At 38.8% G+C, this 24,309-nt stretch overlaps 1 protein-coding gene across 1 annotated transcript in view; it reads left to right on the top strand.

Moving 5' to 3' along the window:
• LOC127544857 (adhesion G protein-coupled receptor E1-like) overlaps positions 1 to 21,814 on the top strand; it is a 57,926-nt gene extending 36,112 nt beyond the window's left edge. The window contains exons 13-24 of the mRNA XM_051971725.1: positions 121 to 213; positions 1,648 to 1,825; positions 2,921 to 3,046; positions 5,331 to 5,530; positions 6,551 to 6,721; positions 8,096 to 8,290; positions 9,306 to 9,541; positions 10,945 to 11,011; positions 11,914 to 12,005; positions 16,597 to 16,765; positions 16,870 to 16,974; positions 21,382 to 21,814. Coding sequence (XP_051827685.1) covers positions 121 to 213; positions 1,648 to 1,825; positions 2,921 to 3,046; positions 5,331 to 5,530; positions 6,551 to 6,721; positions 8,096 to 8,290; positions 9,306 to 9,541; positions 10,945 to 11,011; positions 11,914 to 12,005; positions 16,597 to 16,765; positions 16,870 to 16,974; positions 21,382 to 21,387 — 1,638 coding nt within the window. The 3' untranslated portion in view covers positions 21,388 to 21,814. The remainder of the gene's footprint in view (positions 1 to 120; positions 214 to 1,647; positions 1,826 to 2,920; positions 3,047 to 5,330; positions 5,531 to 6,550; positions 6,722 to 8,095; positions 8,291 to 9,305; positions 9,542 to 10,944; positions 11,012 to 11,913; positions 12,006 to 16,596; positions 16,766 to 16,869; positions 16,975 to 21,381) is intronic.
• Positions 21,815 to 24,309: the final 2,495 nt, after the last annotated feature.

A 24,309-nucleotide genomic window follows, 5' to 3' on the forward strand; every position in this document is an offset into this window, starting at 1 on the left:
GCCTCCAAATCCAGGGTTCTCTTCATTGCATCATGCTGTCTATGGATTGGGAGGTTGGACTCAAGGTTTCAAAGTTTTAATGACCTCGAATTTAACATAACCCTTGTATTTTTCCTCCTTTACACACAGGCTTCCTTCTGCATGCTACTGGACTCCATCTTCAATGTTCTGGAAGACACCTGTGAGAATAAGACCACCACTGTGTCTTTAGAGGTAAGAGTTGAGTTAGAAGGGTCATGGGAATTCATTGAGACATGAACAAAGAAGCTTAGTAAGAGCTGACCAGCATTGAAATTAAGGTGGGGCAACAAGTACTTTATGCCAGGGACAGAAATAAGGAGAGTGCAAAAATGTAATGGGTACTCTACTTCAACAGTGTAGTAAGTGAGGCAAGACGATACTCTGGGAAGATGCCAGAGAAGTAAAGGAAGAGGACTTTTAGGGACCAAAAGGTATAGGGACCATGGGCTGCAGTTTGCACCCTCCATTTCACAGAGACATCCACAATCTGTCCCATGCAGATCCTTTCCTAATCAAGTCAAGTGCCTATGGACTTAACTCCTCAGAGTTCCTTCTCCTTCCTTGCTTCCTTTTTAGGTGTGTCACCCTATCTCCTTCCTTCTTTCCTTAAGCAGTATTTTTTCACCCCAAAAAAGGCAAGTGTGGGAGGAAGTAAAAAGATTATGTGATCCCCAAAGTCATGGGTTGAACTAGATGACCTCTGAAATCTCTTCCAATACTAGGATCTATTCCCTAATGTACTAGTAATGGATTTCACTCTCCCTTCCCTCCCAACCAAGTTGTTCTCAATTATTAATTAAATAATTGTATGATTCTTTTGTTTTTACATTGCCTTCATTTTCAAATATATCCATCTCTTTTCTGCTATCTAATGAATAATCCCTTGTAACAGAGGATGAAAAAGTAAAGGGTGAGAGGAGCAATTCAGCATCAATCCTATCTGACAGCATATGGAACATTCCATGCCTATAGTCTCCCATCTCTGCAATATTTTCTATGAGTCTCCAAGCTTTGTCTTTACATTAATCCCTCTTTGAATTTTGAGTTATATTTCACATTGCTTGCCTTACTTTTTGCCTCTTGTTCTGAGTAGTGGAAATCCTGGTACTGACTTCTTCATTTACAATTCTATATCTGGATTAAGTATTTGGTTTAAACCATGATTTTATTTTTGTGCTTGAAGGAAGCAAGATGGAGGTGGGTTAGAGGCTATGGTTCTGAGACTTTATTTCAGAGTTATGGAAAGATTCAGTTCACCTCCCCCCCCCCCCCACTCTCCTCCCCTGCCTCTGTCTCAAACTCCTCCCCTCTCCTTTCCTTTCTATTCATCTCTCTGTGTGTCTCTCTCTTTCCCTGCCCTCCCCTTCTTATTTTTCCTCTCATTGTCTTTATTCCTTCACATAGAGGTAATAGATTGTACTAGAAGTTGATCAGGATTGCCTTTCAGATGACAATGGAGGCAGAAGAAATCAAAAGGAGAATGAACTTTTTCCTGTCCCTAAGGGTCTGTTGCCTTTCTTAGTGACTAAGTTTAGATGATGCTGAATGGACTCTTGTGCACACTTGATTCTCTCATTACATAAAAATCAGTAAGTGTGTATTGAGAAAAGTCTTTTCTTCTGACAGAAAGCTGCCGAGAAGTTGGCATCTGTTCTCGAAGAGACATCCACATGGCACAACTTGAATGAGAAGGAGACCTCAACTCTGGCAACAATTTTCCTGGACAGTGTGGAGAGTACCACATTGCAAGCTTTTGAAAGTCTATCTGGGAATGCCAGTCAGACAGTGACAAATGAATATCTAGGTAGAAATCACTACCATTGATCAGCTGAAGCCCATTTCTTTTTATTCTCCCTCCTTCCTTTCTTCCCTCCCTGCCTCCCTCCTTTCCTTCCTTCTCTCCTTTCCTTCCTTCCTTCCCTTTCTCTCCTTCCTTCCTATATTCATTCAATACACCACATGTAGAGAACTGTCTTTCTGAAGATTCTGAAGAAATACAAAGTTTATATAAAACAGAGCTTCTATTCTTGTCAAATTCAATAATGAATGAGACATAAATCTAAATAAACCATGGCACAAAATAATACAAGAGAAGGGCATCAAAGAGATACAAAATCAAGTGTTATTTGAAGTCTGTAGAGGGAAAAGTTATTACTGACTAGGGGGATGTGATCAGGGAAGGCTTTATGAAGGAAATGGTATTTCCATTTCTAGGATTGTGTGATTCTCAACACTCTGGATCTGACCAAGCCAGAAACCTGTAGTCACAGCAGAGAGCTCCCCAAAAGTAATTGCCCCCTGCCTCTGCTCCAAGCTGTTGCCTTTGGGTTTTAAAGCATTGATAGATTTGGGACAAACTGGCAAGTAGACCCTGCCTCTCCCTACTTGCAGCACTCTTGGCTTAGCTCCAGCTTCTTCCCCCTAATTTGCTTCCTCCCAGTTCCATCTTTTAGGTTGGAGAGTTTTCTATACCCCCCTTCCTCCAGCCTCTGCCTTCATTTCTCTGCTATCTTTGACTCTTCCCTTGAATTCAAAATCAAAGCCCTCTGGAATCCCTTCTGAGACATCAGCTGACCCTCCTTCTTTTTACTGAAAATTTGAGTCATAAGATCCTAGGCGTTAGGGCTGTGAGGGCCTTTAGTGGTCATCTTATCTAACTCCCCTCATTTTATAGAAGAGGAAACTGAGACACAGAGAGATGAATGGCTTGTCCTAGGTCATACAGTAAGTGGCAAGGCTAGCATTTGCAACCCAGATTTTTCTGAGTCCAAATCCTCTGCTCTTCCCATGACACATAGTCTGGCTCTTTCTTGGAATGAAACTGAATTCTTTGGAGCATTCCAGGTTATTGTGTTGCTGGGAGATGTTCTCCAAGATGAGCTCTTCCCTCTCTTTCTAGAGATTGAAAGCAGAGTTATCCAAGATGACTGCCTGGCCGAAAACTTAGTCTTGTCAGCCAAAGGTGATTCCATGAAGATTGAGTGCAGTACCATCAGTGAATCTATATCCTCAGGCTCATTGTCAGGTGAGTCCATACTTTAAGGGACTCTAGGAGAGGGTCTGAGACAGATGGAAGGAAATAGGATAATGTAACTGCAAAGCAGAAAGAGGTCCATTTTAGTGTCATTACTGTGCGTCTGTTATTGGTCACACCAGAAAACTAGGTCTATAGTCCTAATCTATTCCTTTCCTTCAGTGATAAATTTTGGCAGTAAAAATGCTACTAATAACTGGCCTTTGTGCAGGCACCAAAAGATTTTCTAAGAACCTCACATGGAATTATTTGATCTGTATAGCAACCCGATCAGGTAGGAATTATAAATATTCTTGTTATTTTGTATGCAAGATGGAGATTTTCCAATGAAAGCTAAATCCTTAGAGAATTCTCAGTAGCCATGTAGACTGGCCATAGGGATGGGACAAGTCCCAGTGAGTCACAACAAGAGATAAATCTTTTGTTGTTGTCCAGATCTTCTTGATCCTATTTGGGGTTTTCTTGGCAAAAATACCGGGGTGGTTTGACATTTCCTCCTCCAGCTCATTTTACACATGAGGAAACTGAGGTAAACAGAGAGAAGTGACTTACTCAGTGTCACACAACTGAGGATTGTCTGAGACCAGAGTTGAACTCAGGAATATGAGTCTTCCTGTTTCAAAATCTGGCACTCCTTCAACTGTAAGATCTAGCTATCCCAAATAGGGAGACCTACATTCAAAACTAAAATTAAACGCTGTTTGTCTCTGTTAGCTGGAAAGTTATATAGTTTCTACAATTCTAAAAACAGAATACTAATAGCATCTATCTCCCCATGTCATTGTGAGGATCTATTGAGAGTGCCTGGTACATAGTAGGTACTATATAATTGCTGGCTATTATTAGTATTATTAATATTCCTAGTTGCTATTGCTGACTCTCTCTCTTCTCTCCTCAAATAATCACGGATGTAATTGTGTGTTAACTTATAGCTTCTCAATGAAATATAAGTTACTCTAATCAATCAATTAACTGAAAAAAAATTAAGTGCTTTATATGTACCTAGCACTATGTTGGGCTCTGGAGTTACAAAGTCTAGAGTCCTTGCTCTGAAGAAGCTTACATTCTAATAGAGGAGACAATATGAATAGAAATAGTTATATTCAAAATAGATGTAAAATAACTTTGAGAGAGAAAGCACTAGTGGGTTGGGTTAGGGGTATGGAGCAACCAGGAAAGGACTCATGCAGGAGGAGGGGCTTGAACTGAGTTTTGAAAGAAAAGAGTAATTCTAAGAGTTTCTTGGGACTCTTCAGTTGTGTCTGAATAGCACCAGTGCCTAACCAAATTCCCAGAAAACAGTAGAGCTTAATAAGTGCTGCTTATTGGGTTCTCATAAAAAGGTTCAGCAAAACTGTAACTTTAATCATTTGGAATCAGCATTGTCCCTGGTTATTGCTACAAGTCTTATAGCCTTCCAGAGTTGCCTTCATTGGCACAAGTTGTGGGCATTGTATTTATTTTCTCTTAATTAGACTTCTTTCATTCTGCAGCATTTCCTACAAGGTTTTCCATGTTTCTCTCAATTCTACATATTTATTGTTTTTACAGCCCATTAATATTCTGTTGCATTTATCTATGATAACCTGTTCAGCCATTTCCTGTTTCTCGGTTTTGGCTTTTACAGATAATATTGCTATTTAGATCCCTAATTAAAATTTTTGGTACTCTGGGAAATTCAGATGGGATTGAGATCCAAGAGACAGCAATGTTGGAGTATCTTAGGAGAGAGTCTGATAGAAAATACTGTTGTGGGTTATGAATACTTTTGGTATATATAAGTGCTTTCATTTTATTTTGGTATATATAGGTGCTGCACTAAGAGAAAGGTACATTTTACAAAAACATATATATAGAGAGAGACAGAGACAGAGAGAGAAAGAGAGAGAGAAAAACAGAGAATAAGAGAGAGAAATAGACAGAGAGAGAGAGATTCTTCTTTTCAACAACCAATGAATGTTCAGGCTACTGTATGAAATCTTGCTAAAAAAAAAAAGATAGCTTCGATCACAGGATCTGCTCTTAAGGAGTTAACATCTAACTAGAGCAACTAGCTGGTACAATGGATGGAGTGCCAGGCTAGGAGGCAGGAAAACCTGAGTTCAAACCCAGAATCAGGTTACCTGGGTAACCCTGGTTTGTTTGTCTCAGTTTCCTCATCTGTAAAATGGGATCATAATTGTGAAATGCTTAGCACAGTTTCTAGCACATAGTAAGCTCAACATAAATGTTATTATTGATTGATTGAGGTGTTTCTCTATGGAATGTTGATCAGGTATCACGGGAGTAGCTTTTACCTCTCTCCTGGGCATGGAGTCCATTCTGAATGAAAATTTCTTCTACAATCCAGAGGCTAACTCAACCAACTCTCCTCAGAAACTTTGGATGAATTCTCGCGTTGTAGGTGGCATTATCACTGGCAATAAGAAAGACAGTTTCTCCAATCCAATCATCTATACTTTGGAGAATCTCCAAGTAAGGATGGTTATCTCTGTCTTTGAACTGATCCTCCTGCAATCCCTGCTAAGAGCCCCTGATAAATCATTGATAGGTAGAATCTCTCCCCATCAGTCATTTCATAAATATGTACCGAATGCCTCCCCTGTGAAGTTACTAGGGATTTTTCTCCAAGACATCACAATTATAGGATGCTGATGGCTCTTATAATCCCCTGGCATTTAGGAATAGAGTTTAATAACCAGCTAGCTAAAGTAGGAAGCTATTGCATGGTGGGCTATGGTGAGCTCTAATTTTGCCTTCTGTCCTCCACATTGGTAACCTTGCCTCAGGAACCCAGGATCTTTTTTCCCCCTCCTTCTTCTACCCCCTGCCAGAGGGGTAGTGACTTGCATTTTGACTTATCTGATGACACATTCCTTTCAATTCATGGTTTGTGGTATTTGCTCCAGATGTAAAAAATTCCATTCTCTACCTTCTACATGCCCAGCCCTATATTCATGGCATTTCCCTCTGATACTACTAGATTTTGGGCTTCCCTTTCAGTTCTGTTAGTGGGAGGAATGGGTTTGTTTAGAGATCTCAGTATTTCCATTCTACCACATCTCCTATACCCCTGCAGTCTCCAGGCAACTCTCATTGCCATTAACAATGCCTCCCACAATACTTTACAGTTACAAAGTGATTTATGTGGGGCAACTATGTGGCACAATAGAGCACCCTGAAGTCAGAAGGACCTGAATTCAAATCTGATCTCAGATACTTAACACTCCCTAGCTATGTGACCCTAGGCAAGTCATTTAACCATGATTGCCTCAGCAAAAACCAAAACAAAACAAAAATTCAAAATCATTTATGTATACTATCCCCATGAGGAAAATGAGACCCAGTGACAGGACACAGATCAGATGCAGTAACACAGCTATCTGGTGCAGAAGTGAGCCTCAAATACAGTTTTTCTATCATGCTACTTTTGCTATTAACATTGAATATATTAGGGATGAACTATTTTGTCCATTTGGGCTTATACTTTTGTAGCCAAAGAAGAGATCGGACACATCCATCTGCATCTCCTGGGATATAAATGTTGAAGGTGGGCGGTGGACACCTAAAGGCTGTGTGACACTTCATTCTACTGAAACACACACCCAGTGCAGCTGCAATCACCTGGCCAACATGGCTGTTATCATGGCCTCTGGGGAAATTACGGTCAGTGGGAATGATTGGGGGAGCAGCTCCAGGGTAATTTCTTCTGGTCAAACAAATCAACTAACAAGTATCAAAGTGTCAATGATTTACTCATTTATTAATTCATTTGACAAAGATTTATTAAACATCAACTAGATATCATTGTGATCCGTGCTTTAGGAGATCCAAAGCTTAGATAAAACAGGGTCCTGTCCTCACAGAACTTCTATTGTAATAAGTACTAAAGACATAAGCACAGATAAAACAATATACATATTTGTCTGGCTTCAAATACTGAAATATATCAAAGTCCTGTTGGGGAGGGAAGTAAAGATTATTATTATTATTAAGGGAGAACCACAGATCATTTCCTAGAGGAATCAGCATTTGAGGTGAGATTTACAAGATAAGAAGGTATTTAATATATCAAAAAGTGTAGGGGAGACATTCCAGGAATTAAGAGCAAAAGGAACTAGACAAGGACACCTGAAATTCTAAGTCATGATTTAGTGGCAGAGAGTGAGCCAATTTGAACAATAAGGCTGAGAAGGCAAAATTGTGCCAGATTGTAGAGGGTCTTGAATACTGGACTATAGACTTTGAATTTGATTTGGAGGCAATAAAGAGCCCTTGAACATTTTTGAGGAGGTGAAATAATCATTTCTATGTATAAGAAAGATTCTTCTGAAAGTGCTACAAAAAGTGGATTAGAGAATACTGGGTTGGACAGTACAACTGTCCAGATAAATGGTAATAAAAGACCAGGGTTGAATGGTGATAGTAAGTAGAAAGTGGATAGGTAGAAGGAGGAGACAGGAGAGAAGTCACAGAAGTAGAATGAGGGGTAGGCAAGTAAACCAGGAACTGGTTAGATGTGGGTAGGGCTATAGTTGGTACAAAGAAGCATAAGACAAAGTCCTTGCCCTCAAAGAGCTTAGTCTAGCTAGAAGACAAGTATCATTACTAACAGAAAATGAATGACATACACTCATAAGGGCTGAGTAGGATGATGTTCAGAGCTGTAGAAACTCAGAGGAGGAAGAGAGATTCTTTTGGGTTGGTGTGGTCCAGGAAGGCTCGCTGGGAAAGCTGGACCTTGAAGAATGGGTGAGATTTGGAGAGGACAGAAATGAGAGGGGAATGGTGTGAGAAAAGAAGGAAGTCTTTAGGAAAATGACACCCTGGAGTGATAAAGAGGGAAATCAGACTTTCAATTTATTTTAACCAGTTTAGAATCCTTGCACAAGCTAGAGTCTCTGCTATTTAGTGTGGCAGGAAGACACTTTGCTAAGATGGGGGAGAGTGGTGGAGCATGAGCCCTGAAGGTGCCTGTCTAGGAGGAACCTGTAAATCTGGTGTTGTGTAAGTGACCTCTGTGGGCCACCTTCCTTTCAGATGGACTTTGCCTTGTTTGTGATAAGCCACGTGGGGCTGATTCTTTCACTAGTGTGCCTTGCCTTGGCCATTGCCACTTTCCTGCTGTGCCACTCCATCCAGAATCACAACACCACCCTCCACCTGCACCTATGCATCTGCCTCTTCCTGGCTAAGCTCCTCTTCCTCACAGGAGTGGCCAAGATGGAGAATAAGGTACGTCCCAACTGCCTTGTGCCACGTGGTCCTCTCCCCATCCTTCTGGTCAGCCTCCTCTCTCCTCCCCATCCTCTGGTGAGACTCCCCAACCACCTATTTCCTATATATGTTTCACGCTTGGTACTTTAAGACCACAGGCAAATAGAGAGGCAGCATGGCGCAGTGGATAGAGCACCAGACTTGGAGTCAGAAGAACTGGATTTAAATCTTAAACATTGACTGGGTTTGTGTTCTTAGACCAATAACATAACCTTTCTGTGCCTTGGTTTCCTTATTTGTAACACAAGAGGCTTAGGATACAACTGTCTTGAAGGTTTCTTCCACCTCTAATTCCCCAGTGAGATGCTAATTCTCTTGGCCAAGGAAAGCCTGGCCCATTGCATCATGGAAGTTCAGCTAAGTGTGATGAACACATAGAAAAGTAAGAGTATCACCTGAGATCTCTTTATGGCAAGATGGATGAAGTCTGAGACTCAAGCACTCTGAGGGATGTATTCTCTGCATGTGTACCTGGATCTGTATCCCCCAGCCTCTCTGCGACTGAGGACTCTGCTTCTTTGGCCTGTGCTGGCCAAGCTCTTGGGCCAGCATGTCCACCTGAAAGAGCACTACAGGTGAATCCAAAGATCCACATTTGAATGCTGACTTGGTCATGTACTCTTTCTATGGCTCCAAGTCAGTCTTTTTGCCTTTCCAAGCCTTGGTTTTCTCCTTTATAATCTAAGGAATCTAGACTTGATTGCTCGTGTCTCTCCTAGCTCGACAGCCCAACTTAGATGATCTTGTGATCCTTAGCCAAAAGGATAGTGAGGGGGACAGCAGGCTAAGGGGCGTCTTGGGAGACCTACCATCCTTCTGACCCAGGCCAAACCTGCAACATGTTTTTCCCAGCTCTCTGGCCAGTGGAGGTACTTTGTCCTCAGGGTTACTGGTTTATTTGGCTGGGCACATTCTACCATGGCCCCTTCCATGGTTCTTCGAGGGGAGTATGAAGGATCTCCTTTCTTTGCAGATGGTGTGTGCAGTCACTGCTGGTCTGCTACAATATCTTTTCCTGGCCTGCTTTGCCTGGATGTTGGTGGAGGCCGTGATGCTCTTTCTGATGGCCAGAAACCTCAAACTTGTGAATTTCTTTGGCTCCCACAATATCAAAGTACTCTACCTCTGTGCCTTTAGCTACGGTCTCCCAGCACTGATAGTGGAGGTGGCCACAGGAAGCCAGTGGGAAGGCTATGGGATGCATAACCAGTGAGTATGGGGAAGGGAAGTTTATTGGGCTGGAGTGGGGAGTCAGAATTCCAAGGTCCAAATCTGTCTCCATTGCTTTCTCTTCCTTTGAACCATAAACAATCCTTCCTCTCCCAGGGCACTGGTTCCTCCTTAATTCTTATGGTTGAACTAGCTTATAACTAAGCTCTGATATGCCATATTTTATGTTTTAACATCTCCTCTCAGCTCTGACATTCCATGTCCTGAGGTTCCTCCCAGGTCTAATTTTCTATATTTTGAGTTCCCTTCTAGTTCTAACAGTTATTTCTTGGAGTACTTGAGGGACATTTAGCCTATAACAGGATAGGATTTTATGGGAGACAACGTGAAGGGTTGATGTATGAGAGAAGGACTAGCTAAGTTCTTCTTGGCCCTAAGGAGCAGAACTAGGAATGAAGGAGGGGGAATGTTGTAGGATAAGACTAAGCTATAGAAGAGTGGTATCAATGAGAGCCAGCCCTAAAGGAGGACCAGCTTTCTCTTTCAGTAAGTCTTTATCAGAGGGCTTAAATAAGTCCTTGTCAAGCATGTTAGAGATGGAAATCTTACTCAAGTCTGTCTTGAACTGGATGCATTCTGAGATCCTCCTTAACTCTGCTTCTGAAATTTGGGGGATTTTTTTTTTTTTTTCTGAGGCAATTGGGGTTAAATGGCTTGCCCAGGATCACACAGCTAGGAAGTGTTAAGTGTCTGAGGTCGAATTTGAACTCAGGTCCTCCTGACTGCAGGGCTGGTGCTCTATCCACTACACCACCTAGCTGCCCCTGAGATTTTTTTTTTTTATTCTAACATTTTGTGTTCTGCATCCGGAAGACTTCCTAGGGTTAATATCCTGGGTTATAAGGTCCCTTTCGCCTTTGCCAAAAGGTTTTAATCTGGGGCCTTCAGATATATTATGTATACTTTATAAATACATTTTTTATTTATATATGAATATATATTATATATTTTATAAATATATTTTAGTGTAATTAGTTTCCTTTTGATGCTATGCATTTTATTTTCCATATTTAAAGACATTATTTTGAGAAGTGTGTAAGTTTCTTCACACACATACACAAGGTTAAGAATTTCAGATCTAAGTTCTTTTCCACTTTTAAAATTCTCTGTGGAAAGAACCCTTCCAGCCTTGACATACTCTATTCCTGTGACCCTTCCATCTATGACATTCTGTACTCGGGGTTCTAGAAAATTTTACATCTGTAACATCCAATGAAACCATGCCCAGATCCTACTTCTCCGAAGCAATAGTTTCCTTACAAAATACAGCTGTTACATGAGGGCTAGGGCTTGGTGGGGCTGGATTGTTTCACCCCCATTTCCTGCCCCAACCCTATCACTGACTGAGTAATAAATGCTGACTTTGTTTTGTCATTCCAAAGCTGCTGGTTACATACAGACACCGGGTTCATCTGGAGTTTTGTGGGACCTGTTTGCACAGTAATAATGGTATGTAAGTCATTGGTTGAAGTGTCTTCCTGAGGAAAATTGGGAAGGCGGGTCAGGAGAAAGGAGTTCAACCCAAGGCCTGGGCTCCATTTCATCACAACAAGGTTGGGAGATCACTGGGGTCTGGACTTGAATGGATCAATCTTACAAAGCAGGGAAATGGGCAGCTGATCTAATGGCATGGTTCTAGGAGTCCCAAGATGCTATCTCCTCTGTTTTTTCCTTGTATTATGTGATTAGAATTTATTTTTAATTTTTTAAATCTTAAAATGTTTAATTTAATTTAAAAATATTTAACAATTTTAAGTGTTAAACTAGACATTTACTTAAATTTAATAATTTAGTGATTACTTTAAATATATTTAATTATTTTAATTTTAAGACTGGGTCTTCTATCTCATCCAGATTGAAAGTACAAAATGAACCCCTCTCTAATAGGCACAGGATGTTTAACCTGCTCTATTTTCTGACTTTAACTGGTTTGCTTCCTTCCCCATCCCCAACAGCCTCATCATATTAATGCCAAACTTAAAATGGACACCTCTTGCACTTACCCAAGGTCCATCTCTTACTTTAGCTCCCAGCTCCTGAGCTCAAGAAATCTGCCTGTCTCACCATCCCCAGCTGGCAAGGATTATAGTTATTGATCATTATAGCTGGCTTAGAAATTTATTTTTTAAAGGATTTGAAGGAAATATGAAACTTTTCTCTAAGTATTTGAAGGGAAATCATAGGGAAGAAGACTTAAATTTATTCTTCTTGGCTCCAAGGGATAGAAATGGGAGCAATGAGGGGAAGTGGCAGGGGGAAAAATCTTAAAAATTAGAATTATCCCAAAGTGCAATGGGCTGCCTTGGAACTAATAGGTTTTCTTTTTACTAAAATTTCTGATTTTCTTGCAGATTAATTCAGTCCTCCTGTCATGGACCCTTTGGATCCTGAGAAAGAAGTTGTCCAATGTCAATGGAGAAGTTTTAACCCTCAAATACAACAGGTGGGTTTAAAGGCCCAGTGGACCAAATGCTTCTGATCAAGGTGGAAACACTACAGGAATGAGGGCTGGACAGGATGGATCCCTTCCTGATGCCACAGAGAGCCTGGATGGGACAATCCCAGATTGAGATTCTTCAATGTTCATCTTAGAACTGAGGCTTTCTTAATAGCTTCTCTCCATCATATTCCAAAGACAGTTGGGGTCACAGGTTAATGTAGAGACCTGAGATCTTGATGGTATCTTGAAGAGCATTATAGGATGAATGAACATGAGAAAGAGAATGTATTCAGTGTTTATTATATGCCAGGCACTGGAGCTATAAATTGAATTAAGCAAGAAAATTCCTTCCTTTAAAGAGGTCCAGTTTTAATAGAGAAAGAAAATAGAGGCACTAGAAAAGAGGACAGAAGGGAACACGAACATATGGTCATATGATTTGGAAATGGCTGAGAAGTGACATGCTGGCTCATTTCCAGGCTAGATAAAGTGAAAGATAATCTCTCAAAACCCAGTGTGAGAGACAAAGCTTGAGTTCCTTTGAGACAGAGATGAAGATGATGCTCATATTCAGGCAGCATAGTTTGGAAATGGCCAGGAAGTGTCCTGGCAGCCTGGTTCTGGGCAAGAACAGCTCATCTGCCCCCGGGGACAGAGTCTAATTTCTCGTGGCAGGATAGAACTGAAGGGAGCAGCTGTGTCATGTTATGCTATACATGTTATACTGTGCCATGTTAGACAAACTGGGGTCTGATGAGACATCAGAAAATGATCACTTTTCTGGTTTTCCAAATCACTTTGCAGTGTTTCCTTTGCCCCAGTTATTAGCCTGTGTTTTTAGCTTTTGTTCTTTTCTCTGAACAGAAGGACCATCTGCTAATTTCTTTGGGGGAGGGCTGCAAGGGTGCTACTTGGAGCAAATCTGCCCCATTGAGTTGGCCCCAGAGACTTTCTGTGGCAATTATTAGCTTGTGGTTGGAGATGACTCTTACTTGCTTTATGGCTATGGTGTGGTTGACACAGTCTCCTCTCCCTCAATTGATGCTGAATATTGGTGCAAAAACAGATGCATCCTGTCAGCTGAACTCCTTAAACATAACTATCAACCTGACATGTATGTAAATCAGTTGTTGGTATTAGTTCCTCTGACATTCAACTGTGCTTCAACACATTTAGATGCATAAATATTTGCTCAATAAAAGGAAAAAAGAAGCTAGCTCCTCTCTTCATATTTTCCTTTCTTCCAGTTATATCCCTCCATCATCTACTTGGAAAGCTGATTTTTTAAACCACAGCCCACTTTACATTTATTCTCATTAATTTTTACCTTACCATGTAAAAACTTCAGTGTTCTAGCCTGTTGTGATCTCCTATCCTATCTTACTGTTGTTGAGTTCTCTTTCAGTCATGTCTGATTCTTTGTAACTCTATTTGGGTTTATCTTTATTAAGAAAGATACCTTACCATGTAAAAACTTCAGTGTTCTAGCCTGTTGTGATCTCCTATCCTATCTTACTGTTGTTGAGTTCTCTTTCAGTCATGTCTGATTCTTTGTAACTCTATTTGGGTTTATCTTTATTAAGAAAGATACTGCTCTCCTATCCTATCTCCCCTTGCTGTTGTTGAGTTGTTTTTCAGTCATGTCTGATTCTTTGAAACTCCATTTGGGTTTATCTTTATTAAGAAAGATACTTTTTCTTCAAAGATACTAGAGGGGCTTACTCTTTCCTTCTCCAGATCATTTTATAAATGAGAAAACTGAGGCAAACTGCATTATGTTAAGTGATTTGCCCAGGATCACTGATTATAGGAGGGGAAAAACCACAGCCAATATAAAGGGGAATAACAAAGCCCCACCTCTTTCATTGCCCTACATTATCACAGCCCTCTCTGCCCAAACTGTTGATTCCTTTAATTATAAAGATTCAGGAATAAATTCCTCTTTCTGCTATTGGAAATTATAGAATTGGAATAATAATTCCCTTTTGTTTGCTCCAAGCCCCCATGCCAGAAAATGCCCTATAACTGTAAAATCTCTATCTGTGTCTGTTTGTTTATCTGTCACCTCACAGAAGATCCCTAACCTTTTGGGGATTTTTTCTGCTATTTTTTACATTGTCTTCTGTTGTCAAATACTATATTCCTCTCTATTCTGAACCGTATGTATTTTTTTTAAATTTTATTTTATTTAATAATAACTTTGTATTGACAGAATCCATGCCAGGGTAATTTTTTACAACATTATCCCTTGCACTCGCTTATGTTTCGTTTTTTCCTCTCCCTCCCTCCACCCCCCCCCCCACGATGGCAAGCAGTCCTATATATGTTAAATATGTTGCAGTATATCCTAGATATAATACATATTTGCAGAACCAAACAGTTCTCCTGTTGCACAGGGAGAATTGGATTCAGAAGGTAAAAATAACTCGGGAAGAAAATCAAAAATGCAAATAGTTCACATTCGTTTCCCATTGTTCCTTCTTTGGGTGTAGCTGTTTCTGTCCAACATTTATCCATTGGAACTCAGTTAGGTCTCTTTGTCATAAAAATCCACTTCCATCAGAATACATCCTCATACAATATCGTTGTCGAAGTGTATAATGATCTCCTGGTTCTGCTCATCTCACTTAGCATCAGTCCATGTAGGTCTCTCCAAGCCTCTCTATATTCATCCTGCTGGTCATTTCTTACAAAACAATAATATTCCATAACATTCATATACCACAATTTACCCAGCCATTCTCCAATTGATGGGCATCCATTCATTTTCCAGTTTCTAGCCACTACAAACAGGCTTGCTACCAACATTTTGGCACATACAGGTCCCTTTCCTTTTTTTTAGTATCTCTTTGGGGTATAAGCCCAATAGAAACACTGCTGGATCAAAGGGTATGCACAGTTTGATAACTTTTTGGGCATAATTCCAGATTGCTCTCCAGAATGGTTGGATTCGTTCACAACTCCACCAACAATGCATCAGTGTCCCCGTTTTCCCGCATCCCCTCCAACATTCATCATTATTTTTTCCTGTCATCTTAGCCAATCTGACAGGTGTGTAGTGGTATCTCAGAGTTGTCTTAATTTGCATTTCTCTGATCAATAGTGATTTGGAACACTCTTTCATGTGAGTGGTAATAGTTTCAATTTCATCATCTGAAAATTGTCTGTTCATATCCTTTGACCATTTAACCATATGTAATTCTAATCCTTCTTCAACCTTCTACAGCATACACACACACACACACACACACACACATACACACACACACACACAATCTCCTTTTGATTGCCTTTATTATTTTTTACCATCATCATCTCATTCTAAACTTCAGGACTCCTGACACTGTTCTTAGACATCTATAGTTCTCTTGTGTTTTCAACTTAATGACCTGCCCTTAATTTAATCATTCACAAATATGTTTTTGAAATTTTAACTGGTTTTAGTTCCCTGGGCAATCTCACCAATTTCTTTAGGCAGTTACTCTTTATTCCCCTCAGTGGAATTTTTTCCACTAGAACTTTTTCTCTAGCTTCCTCGGATTTTTATTATAGAACTTTAAATTACAAGCCTCTACCCATTCTCTCCTTAAACCCTTTGAAATCTGCTATTTCACATTACAGTCAGATTATTCCTGATATTCAATAGTCAATAAATATTTACTAAGCATCTTCTATTTGCCAGGTACTGTGCTAAATTCTAGAGATGCTCCTACCCTAGGAGTCCTCACTCTAATGGAGAAGACATCAAACAAATAAGTCACTCAATGTTTATTAAGTATCTACAACATTTGAGTCTATACTAAGTTCTGGAGATACAAAAAGTGATGAGACAGCCCTGGGCCTGTAGGAGCTTTTGCTCTAATGAGGGAGACAACATGCAAACAAACAAAACTATAGCCAGGATGAATAGGAAAAAAGGCACTAGAATTAAGAGGAGTTAGGACATGTATTGATCAACCTGCCATCTGGGGGAAGGGGTGGGGGGAAGGAAGGGAAAAGTTGGAACAAAAGGTCTTGCAATTGTCAATGCTGAAAATTTACCCATGCATATGTCTTGTAAATAAAAAGCTATAATAAAAAAAGAGGAGTTAGGAAAGGCTTCCTGTAGAAGAGTAGAATTTGGTTGAGGTTTGAAGGAATCCAGGGAAGCCATAAAGCAGAGATAAGGAATGAGAGCATTCCAGGCATGGGGACAACCAGGGAAAATGCCTGAAACTGAGAGACAGTATCTTCTTAATAGAAGGCTACTGTCCATGGATTGAACAGTATATCATGGTGCATAAAGTGTAAAAAGACTGAAAGCCAGGTTATGAAGGACTTTGAAATACCAAACAGAGAATTTTGAATTTGATCCAAGATGTGATAGGGAGACGCTGAAGCTTATTAAGGAGGGGGAGTGTAACATGACAGACCTGTGCATTCAGGGAAATTACTTTGATCCTGACTAAAAGATAAGATGTGTTAAGTTCTTATCTTTCTATACTTTTGAAAGACTAAAAGTGCTAAAAGATATTCTAGTTCAACACTTTCTAAATTTAACATGTCTCTAAGACATTTAGGGGAATGATTCCATTTCCCAATCTTCTCACCACAGGTTACTGACATTGAAAGCTTTTGCTCAACTCTTCATCCTGGGATGCTCCTGGATTCTGGGAATTTTTCAGAATGGTCCCATAGCAAGAACCATGGCTTACTTATTTACCATCATCAATAGCCTACAAGGAACCTTCATTTTCATCATCCACTGTGTCCTCAATCGCCAGGTAAAAGCCATAGCTACCACTTCCTTTTCCACGCAGCCTTCACTTCATGAAAGCAGCTGAAACCCAGAAATGTATATAATGTATAATTGTTTCTCAATCTCCAGGTACGAGAAGAATATAAAAAATGTTTCACAAGGAAAGCGAAATCTAACACCACTTCTCAAACTTCAGGAATCTCATTACCCTCAGTGCCATCCACTTCCAAAATGGTAAGGGATTTCTCACGCTCTTGGGGCTGGTCTGGGGAAGGAAAAGAATTCACCTCATAGGAGTATGTGGCCAGGAAGGAGTACCACAGAGGTAAGGGTTCCAAAAGTTGGCAGGCAACAAGCTTTTATTAAGCACTTATGCACTGGCTCTGTGTTAGTGTTAGGGATACTAATATAAGCATAAAGCTTTAAGGAGCTTATATGCTAAAGTAAGAAAACAGCACATAAAAAGAAGTTAAAGGGAGTAGGAGGGGGAAGCAGGAGAGTAGAGGAGGAGGAGATGAAGGAATTTAAAAGGGGACATAGTGTTAAACAGTGATTCTCAAAGTATGATCTAGAGAATCCTGGGGATCTCTGAAATCCTTTTAGAAGGTGTACAAATTCAAAAATAGTTTTTATTTCCAATATGGTAAATAGCTATAAATATAATCCAGATAAACAAAAATGTTTTGGAGAGATCCTCAATAATTTTTAATAGGATAAAGATACTGAAAACAAAAGTTTGAGAACCACTGTGTTAAAATCTGTATAAAACAGAAAGAAGCACAATGACAGAGGAATGAAGATGATGACTGAGGAGATAAAGATAGCTAGCAATGTTGTCTTTGCCCTATGGGTTTATACCCGAGTAGGGACCTATAATAGTTATAACAGACCAAATATCAAAGTCCACAAATATTTACTGAGCCCTATTAATAAATCTGTTTATTTATTCATTCAACAAGGAATTCTGAGCCCTAATGTTAATTTATTCATCCATTAAACATTGTTTCCTAAACTTTATGGTTTATACATTCTTTCCTAAGCCTTACACAACAGCTAGATTGGGCCAGGAAGACTCATCTTCATGAGTTCAAGTCCAGCTTCAAATTTGTACTAACTATGTGACTCTGAGTAAGTCATGTAATCCTGTTTGCTTTAGTTTCCTCATTTGTAAAATGAGAAGGAAAGGACAAACCACTATAGTATTTTTGCCAATAAAACCCCAAATGGAAGCATGAAGAGTCAGACACGAGTAAAAACTGACTGAACAATAAAAGTCCTATTCATTTATTCACTCAATAAATATTTATTAATTAATTACGGTTTTATTCTGAAAAGGAAAGATACAAAATTAAAGTAAGACACAGTCCCTACCCTCATGGAACTTACAGTCTGATAGATGTATAAACAAAACTAATTCCAGTAAAAATATCACATAAGCCCAACAGACAGACAGAAGACCAAATTCTATTTTAGTTCAGAAAGGGAAGAGCTTTACTGTCAGGGGATTTGGGAAAGACTAACTATAGCATATAAGATATGGTATATGATTTAGGTTTTAGGGAATGAATAAAAATTCAGTAGGCAAAGATCTCTGCTTATCATTCGTTCACTCATTCAAGACATTCATTCATTTATTCATTCAAAAAGTATATATTGAATATTCATTATATGAGGATGCTGTGTTAAGTACTGTTAGGGATACAAGGATAGGGTTTAATCATTTTCATAATTTGATTGTGTAGAATCCTTTATTGTAAAGGATGTTATCAGAAACATATGACCAGGGAAAAAAAATAGGCCAGTGATGTATGAAAGAGAGAGAGAAACTGATGCCCAGCCCATGTGCTTCATTGTTATCAAGAGATGTCAAGAGAATTAGAAGAAAGTTCATATCCTATTAAGCAAATTAAGTAAATTGATGTTTAATTTCCTGGAAAACCTTAGGCAAGTCCTGAGCCTCACTTGTAAAATGATAGGGTTAGTCTCACTGCAATCTGAAGCTCCTTTCAACTCTAGCTGTATAATTCTATATGAGAGGCTATGAATATTCAACCCCATGAATGTCCAGCATGAATGAGTTGACATCTCTCTCATTAGAAGGAGAACCCTCACTTATGAGATCGTGGATCTACTTAGGCCCATGTCTTGCTCTTCCTCTTCTCTTAAATTCTAAATTTCTGCCAAATTTGACAGATTTGACCAGTCTTATTCTGCTTTCTCTTGTCCCTTTGCATTTTTACAATCCATATTTATCTACAATGAGCTCCTTCCATATTTCCATGTATTCAGATCTTTCTCTTTGTTCCATATCCAACTCAGGGACCATTTTTCCCATAAAGAGCCAATGAAAATCCTTCCAACTGAAATGATCTTTCCTTCTTCAAATTTCTTATCTTGCTTTGCCTTGATCCCTCCTTTGTCATTATCACATTCTCTCCTGTACTATAATTTTCTGTGTTCCTATGATGTCTCCTTGAGGTCAAGGATTGCATTGTTTGTCATCTTTATATTTTCAAGGTCATTACAATGCTTTAAACATAGCAGACACTTTAACAAAAGTGTGTTGGGTTGAATGAGCACACACACATGTGCAAACACACACATATACACACATGAAAAAGATTTTTAAAAATAATTTCAGCAAACTTTTCTCCAACATGACAGTGTGTGCCACATTTGGATTCTATGTTATGATCATTCAGGTGCTTATAGAGGTAAAAATGACCCTAAAAAGTACAAAGATGAGGAAATAGAAGTATATGAGAGTATCCTGCTAGAGGTCATATAATTGTGAGGGTATTGAGCTACTAATAGTCACAAAAAGGGGTCCAATAAAGTAGAAAAATGTTTATTGTTTTTTTAAATATTTTTTGTATTTTATTATTTTTATTTATATTTTTAATAAAAATAAGGGGATATATTTACTCATTAAAAATTTTAAGGAATACATTTATTATTTATTAAAATAAATTGTTATTTTTTTAAAAAGGCATCTGAAGAAAGGGAAGATATCAAAGATCTGGAAATAAAATATGTAACCTCATTAATAAAGGCAAGTAGGTTGTGCAGTGGTTAGAGTAGCAGACCTAAAGTCAGAAAGAATCATCCTCCTGAATTCAAATCTGGCTTCAGACACTTACTAGCTGTGTGATCCTGGGCAGTTACTTAACCCTGTTTGCCTCAGTTTCCTCATCTGTAAAATGAGCTAGAAAAGGAAAGGATGAATCAATTCAATATCTTTGCCAAGGATACTCAAAATGAGGTCACAAAGAGTCAGATGTGACTAAAACAACTCAGCAACAACAACAAAACATTTTTAATGCCTTTCAAAGATTATTAGGAGAACATCAATAATCACTAAACCAGATGCCTACTCAACCATAGATATCAAATCTATATGAAGGTCATCCATACACAAACCAAGACATTCTCTATGAAAATTTTTGGAAGAGAACAAGCTGGCTTTCACAGGCCCTATTCAACAATGGATTAAATATTTACTATTTTGTGACTAATAATAAAGAATTTCAAGAACATAAGATCCCATTGTGCTTGTTGTTGTTGATTATGAAAAATCATTTGATTCAGAAGATTCACCTTATAGGCTTTTTTAGAGCAAGATATATCCTTTTGTGTATCAAGATCATTCTTTGGAAGATATAACAATGAAATAACCCTGTACAATGACTCTGATAATAAATATCGGATGAAACTGATAGGTGTAGAGTGACTAAAGGCATTATTTATTACTATGATGAAGGAGGTCAAGCACAGAGTCTAGGTCAAGGAAGGATTCTTTATGGATGGTAAGATCCCTTTGATACTCCTATTTATGGATAATTTACATCATAATGAATGAATTCATCTCTGCATCCTAGAAGAGATCTAATATTACTCAATGAAGATCTAATATTACTCAAAGAAGATTAGAAGATCTAATATTACTCAAAGAAGACTAAATGGATGAAGCCTACTACCCAGATTTCAATATGCACACACTGGGACTCCATATATCATTTATGAATGGGCCCTAGAAGAAAGTGAGGAAGGCATTCAGCAAGTTAGTTGTTGTGAACTTTTGAGAAAACATGAACCTGGGATGGGCAGGCATGGATGGGCTGCAAATCTGCATCATTTGAGGGAATTTCAGAATTAATGAGATCATAGATCTATTTATGTATTTGCACAAAATTGAACAAAACATGGTAACAACCATTCAGGAATTTATACTTTTGAATATAAATATAATCCAAAGAAGAGTACTATTGTGGGCTGGAGCATTAGCAGAAAATATGAGAGGTTAGAGGAAAGAGAGAATGTTTTTGGCTGAGGATAGAAGTGAAGATTTTCTGGAAAAGTTGGTATCTGGACTTGAGCTTGAAGAATAGGTAGGTCATTGATAGGCAGAGATAGTGGGAGCTGATTCTGGGAGACTGGACTGAATAAAATGTAGAACGTAGTTAGGATACGTAAAAAGTCTAGTTGGCTTGGAATTCCTTTAATGATCCTCAGTGCCCACCCAGCTGAAGTAGCTGAAGATTACAGGGAGAGAAACTGAAGCTTCCTTGAATGAAGTGGGGAAGCACTGTGATACTGGTTCTTCTTTGTATAATCTGGAAAATTATTCTTTTTCTCTCACAGGATTGATGTCTCTGTTAGCTCCTGAAGACACCACAGAATAACAAGGGAAGGGTCAGCAAATACAAATTCACTGGAATTCTTTTATAAACTGTCCAAAGTTTCATGCGGTAATGTGGCAGGATAGTTACCAGACAGAGTTGTCAGGAACATAGAAGACACCTAAATCATGTCTCCCTCTGTGCTTTCCTTTGCTCCAGAAATCCAAGACTACAGAGATAGCCTTCTACCTTGAGGAAGGAAAGGCCAAATTTCCTGAGTTTGGTCAATTTTGTTAATAAATATTATTTATATTTCTTATTTTTTGCAAAGTACATTCTTCCATCCAATTGTCAAAAAAAATTTTTTTTTCTCTTTCATTCCATTTCTTCTCCCAAATGAAGAAAAGAAAAAACCTTGGAATAAATATGAATAACTAAAAAAAACAAAAAAACAAATTCTCACATCAGCCTTCTTCAAAAATATGAGTCCAATTCAGTGATGATGGTTCATCACTGGTTCTCTGGAATCGTGTTTGAGTCTTGTGTATTAATCAGAGTTCTTTAGTCTTCTAAATTCTTCATTTTTACAGAGTTTCTGTTATAGTATAAATGATTCTCCTAGCTTCATTTGCTTCACTCTATATCAGTTTATTAAAATTCTTAATTTTTTTTAAAACAACTTGCTTTAAATGAACAAATGCCTCTTGCTGCTTGTATGATCTAGGAGGAGTCCCATTCTCTCTGTTTCAGTTTCCTTCTCTATTGAAAAATGGAGTTGGACTCAACAATACACTTTTTTTCTTGAGACAATTGGGGTTAAGTGACTTGACCAGGGTCACACAGCTAAGAAGTGTTAAATGTCTGGGTCCAGATTTGAATTCAGGTCCTCCTGACTTCAGGGCTGCAACTCTATTCAGGCTAGCTGCCCCCAAAAATATACTTTTTTAGATCTCTTCTGTCTCTAAATCCTCCCATTCTATAAGTGACTTAGAGCAAGTCATTTAACTTTTATGGGCCCCAATTTTCTAGCTATAAGATTAGAGAATTATGCTGTTGATTAATAAGGTTCTTTCTAGCTCTGAACCCTAAGAGTCTTAGATTAGTGATGAATAGAACAATCTCTTGACATTAGTTTTCACTCTGAGAAGTTTATTTGTGATAGCAGAAGTGATTCTGCTCTCCCCCAAGACAAATTTTCCATTATTCTCAAAAATGACCAATTCAATCCAAAGGCTCCATTTTACTTGCCCACATGATTTCCCTTCAAACACTTGATATTTCAGTCAAACTGAATGATTATCAATCTCCTTTTTTCATCTTTCCTTTCTTCTTCTCTGGGACTTTGTTCAAACTACCCTCATGCCTCCAAATTAACTCCCTTTCCCATTTCCATCATCATCCATTAAATTTCCACTTTCTAAGCCTTTCATTATATGTCCAATTGGAAGAGATTTCCCTTTCTTTTTATTTCTCATAGTATTTTACCTGAGCCTTGCCTTTCTCCTTAACTCACAAGGGATTGCATCCTAATAATTTGTGCAACTGTCCTTTCCCATTGTTGTTATTGTTATTTAATTTTTGTGTGTGTGTGTCTGATTCTTTGTGACCCCACTTGGAGTTTTCTTGGTAGAAATATTGGAATGGTTTGCCATTTCCTTTTTCAACTCATTTTACAGATGAGGAAACTGAGGCAAAGTTAAGGCACTTGCCCAGGGTTTCACAGCTAGTAAGTGTCTGTGACCAGATTTGAACTCATGAAGATGAGTTTAGATTCTAGGCTGGACCTCTGTGCACTATGGTACCATCTAGCTGTCTTTACTTCTCCTGTTAGAGTATAAATTAAATGAGAGCAGATGCTATGTCCTATTGATCTTTTGAGTCCCTGACAATGGAATTTCACTGTGTATTTAATAGAGAGTAAATAAATGTTTGAAAAATAAATCTTAGTATGTAAAAAAAAATTAATTATTGTGTGGATGAAGAGGGGGATCTCATTACCATTGAGGCTGAATTTTTTAAATGGAGTAACAGGTAATAATGATGGAGATGAATCCCTGCCTTTCAGTGAGAAGTCTTTCAATCTCTGCCCCCACTTTCAGGACAGTGCTTTGAGTTCACAGGAGGGAAGAGAGACAGTGATTACTGATTACTCATAGCCCTGCCTTGCATGGGGCACTTGTTCTCAGCCCCACCCTAGCCCAGCCAGTGTTCCTCCCAAACACTTCAGCACCCAGGAAACTTAAAAGAACATTTTCACTGTTTGCTTGCACAAAGCTTTCAAATACAGCTCTTTGCTTAATTTAGATAAGTTATTCTTCTGATCAGAGAAGACTAGGCAAGGTATGAGGCCCAGAATGAGGCATCCAAGAAACAGGCTTCCCTTCCATGGACATCTTGTGATGTATCAGGGGATGGACTGTGTTAAGTAGTGACTGTAGTTTATTGGAGTTCCTGCCAAGCCATGTACTAAGATCATAGAATTGCCAAATTGGAAAGGAGAGAATTACAGCTTCTGAGAGGCAGGTGGGACCTCAGAGCAGAACTGTAACAAAGGTGAGGCAAATGGGGCAGTTCTCCTGAGTGCACAAAGTTGAGGGGCACAGAGAAAAATATGACACTAACAAGATGACAAATGTTCAGGACAGGGTATCTGGGTAGAGAACATTGAAGACTATGCCATAGGAGGATCAATTAAAATAGAAAAAGAGAAGGGAATGAGTATTTAGCACCTATTATGTCAGGCTCTGTGCTTCATATTTTACCCATATTATCACATTTGACCTGGGATGTAGGTGCTGTTATTATACTTATTTTATAGTTGAAGAAACTAGGGTTGAGAAAAAATCAGTGACTTGCCCAGCAACGCAACTATTAAGTGTCCCTTAAGTGGATTTCAACTCAGATCTTCCTGGCTTCAGACACAATGCTTTATCACCATGACCCACCCAGC

The sequence above is a fragment of the Antechinus flavipes genome, chromosome 1 (assembly GCF_016432865.1).
Source record: "Antechinus flavipes isolate AdamAnt ecotype Samford, QLD, Australia chromosome 1, AdamAnt_v2, whole genome shotgun sequence".
Taxonomy (NCBI): Eukaryota; Metazoa; Chordata; class Mammalia; order Dasyuromorphia; family Dasyuridae; genus Antechinus; species Antechinus flavipes.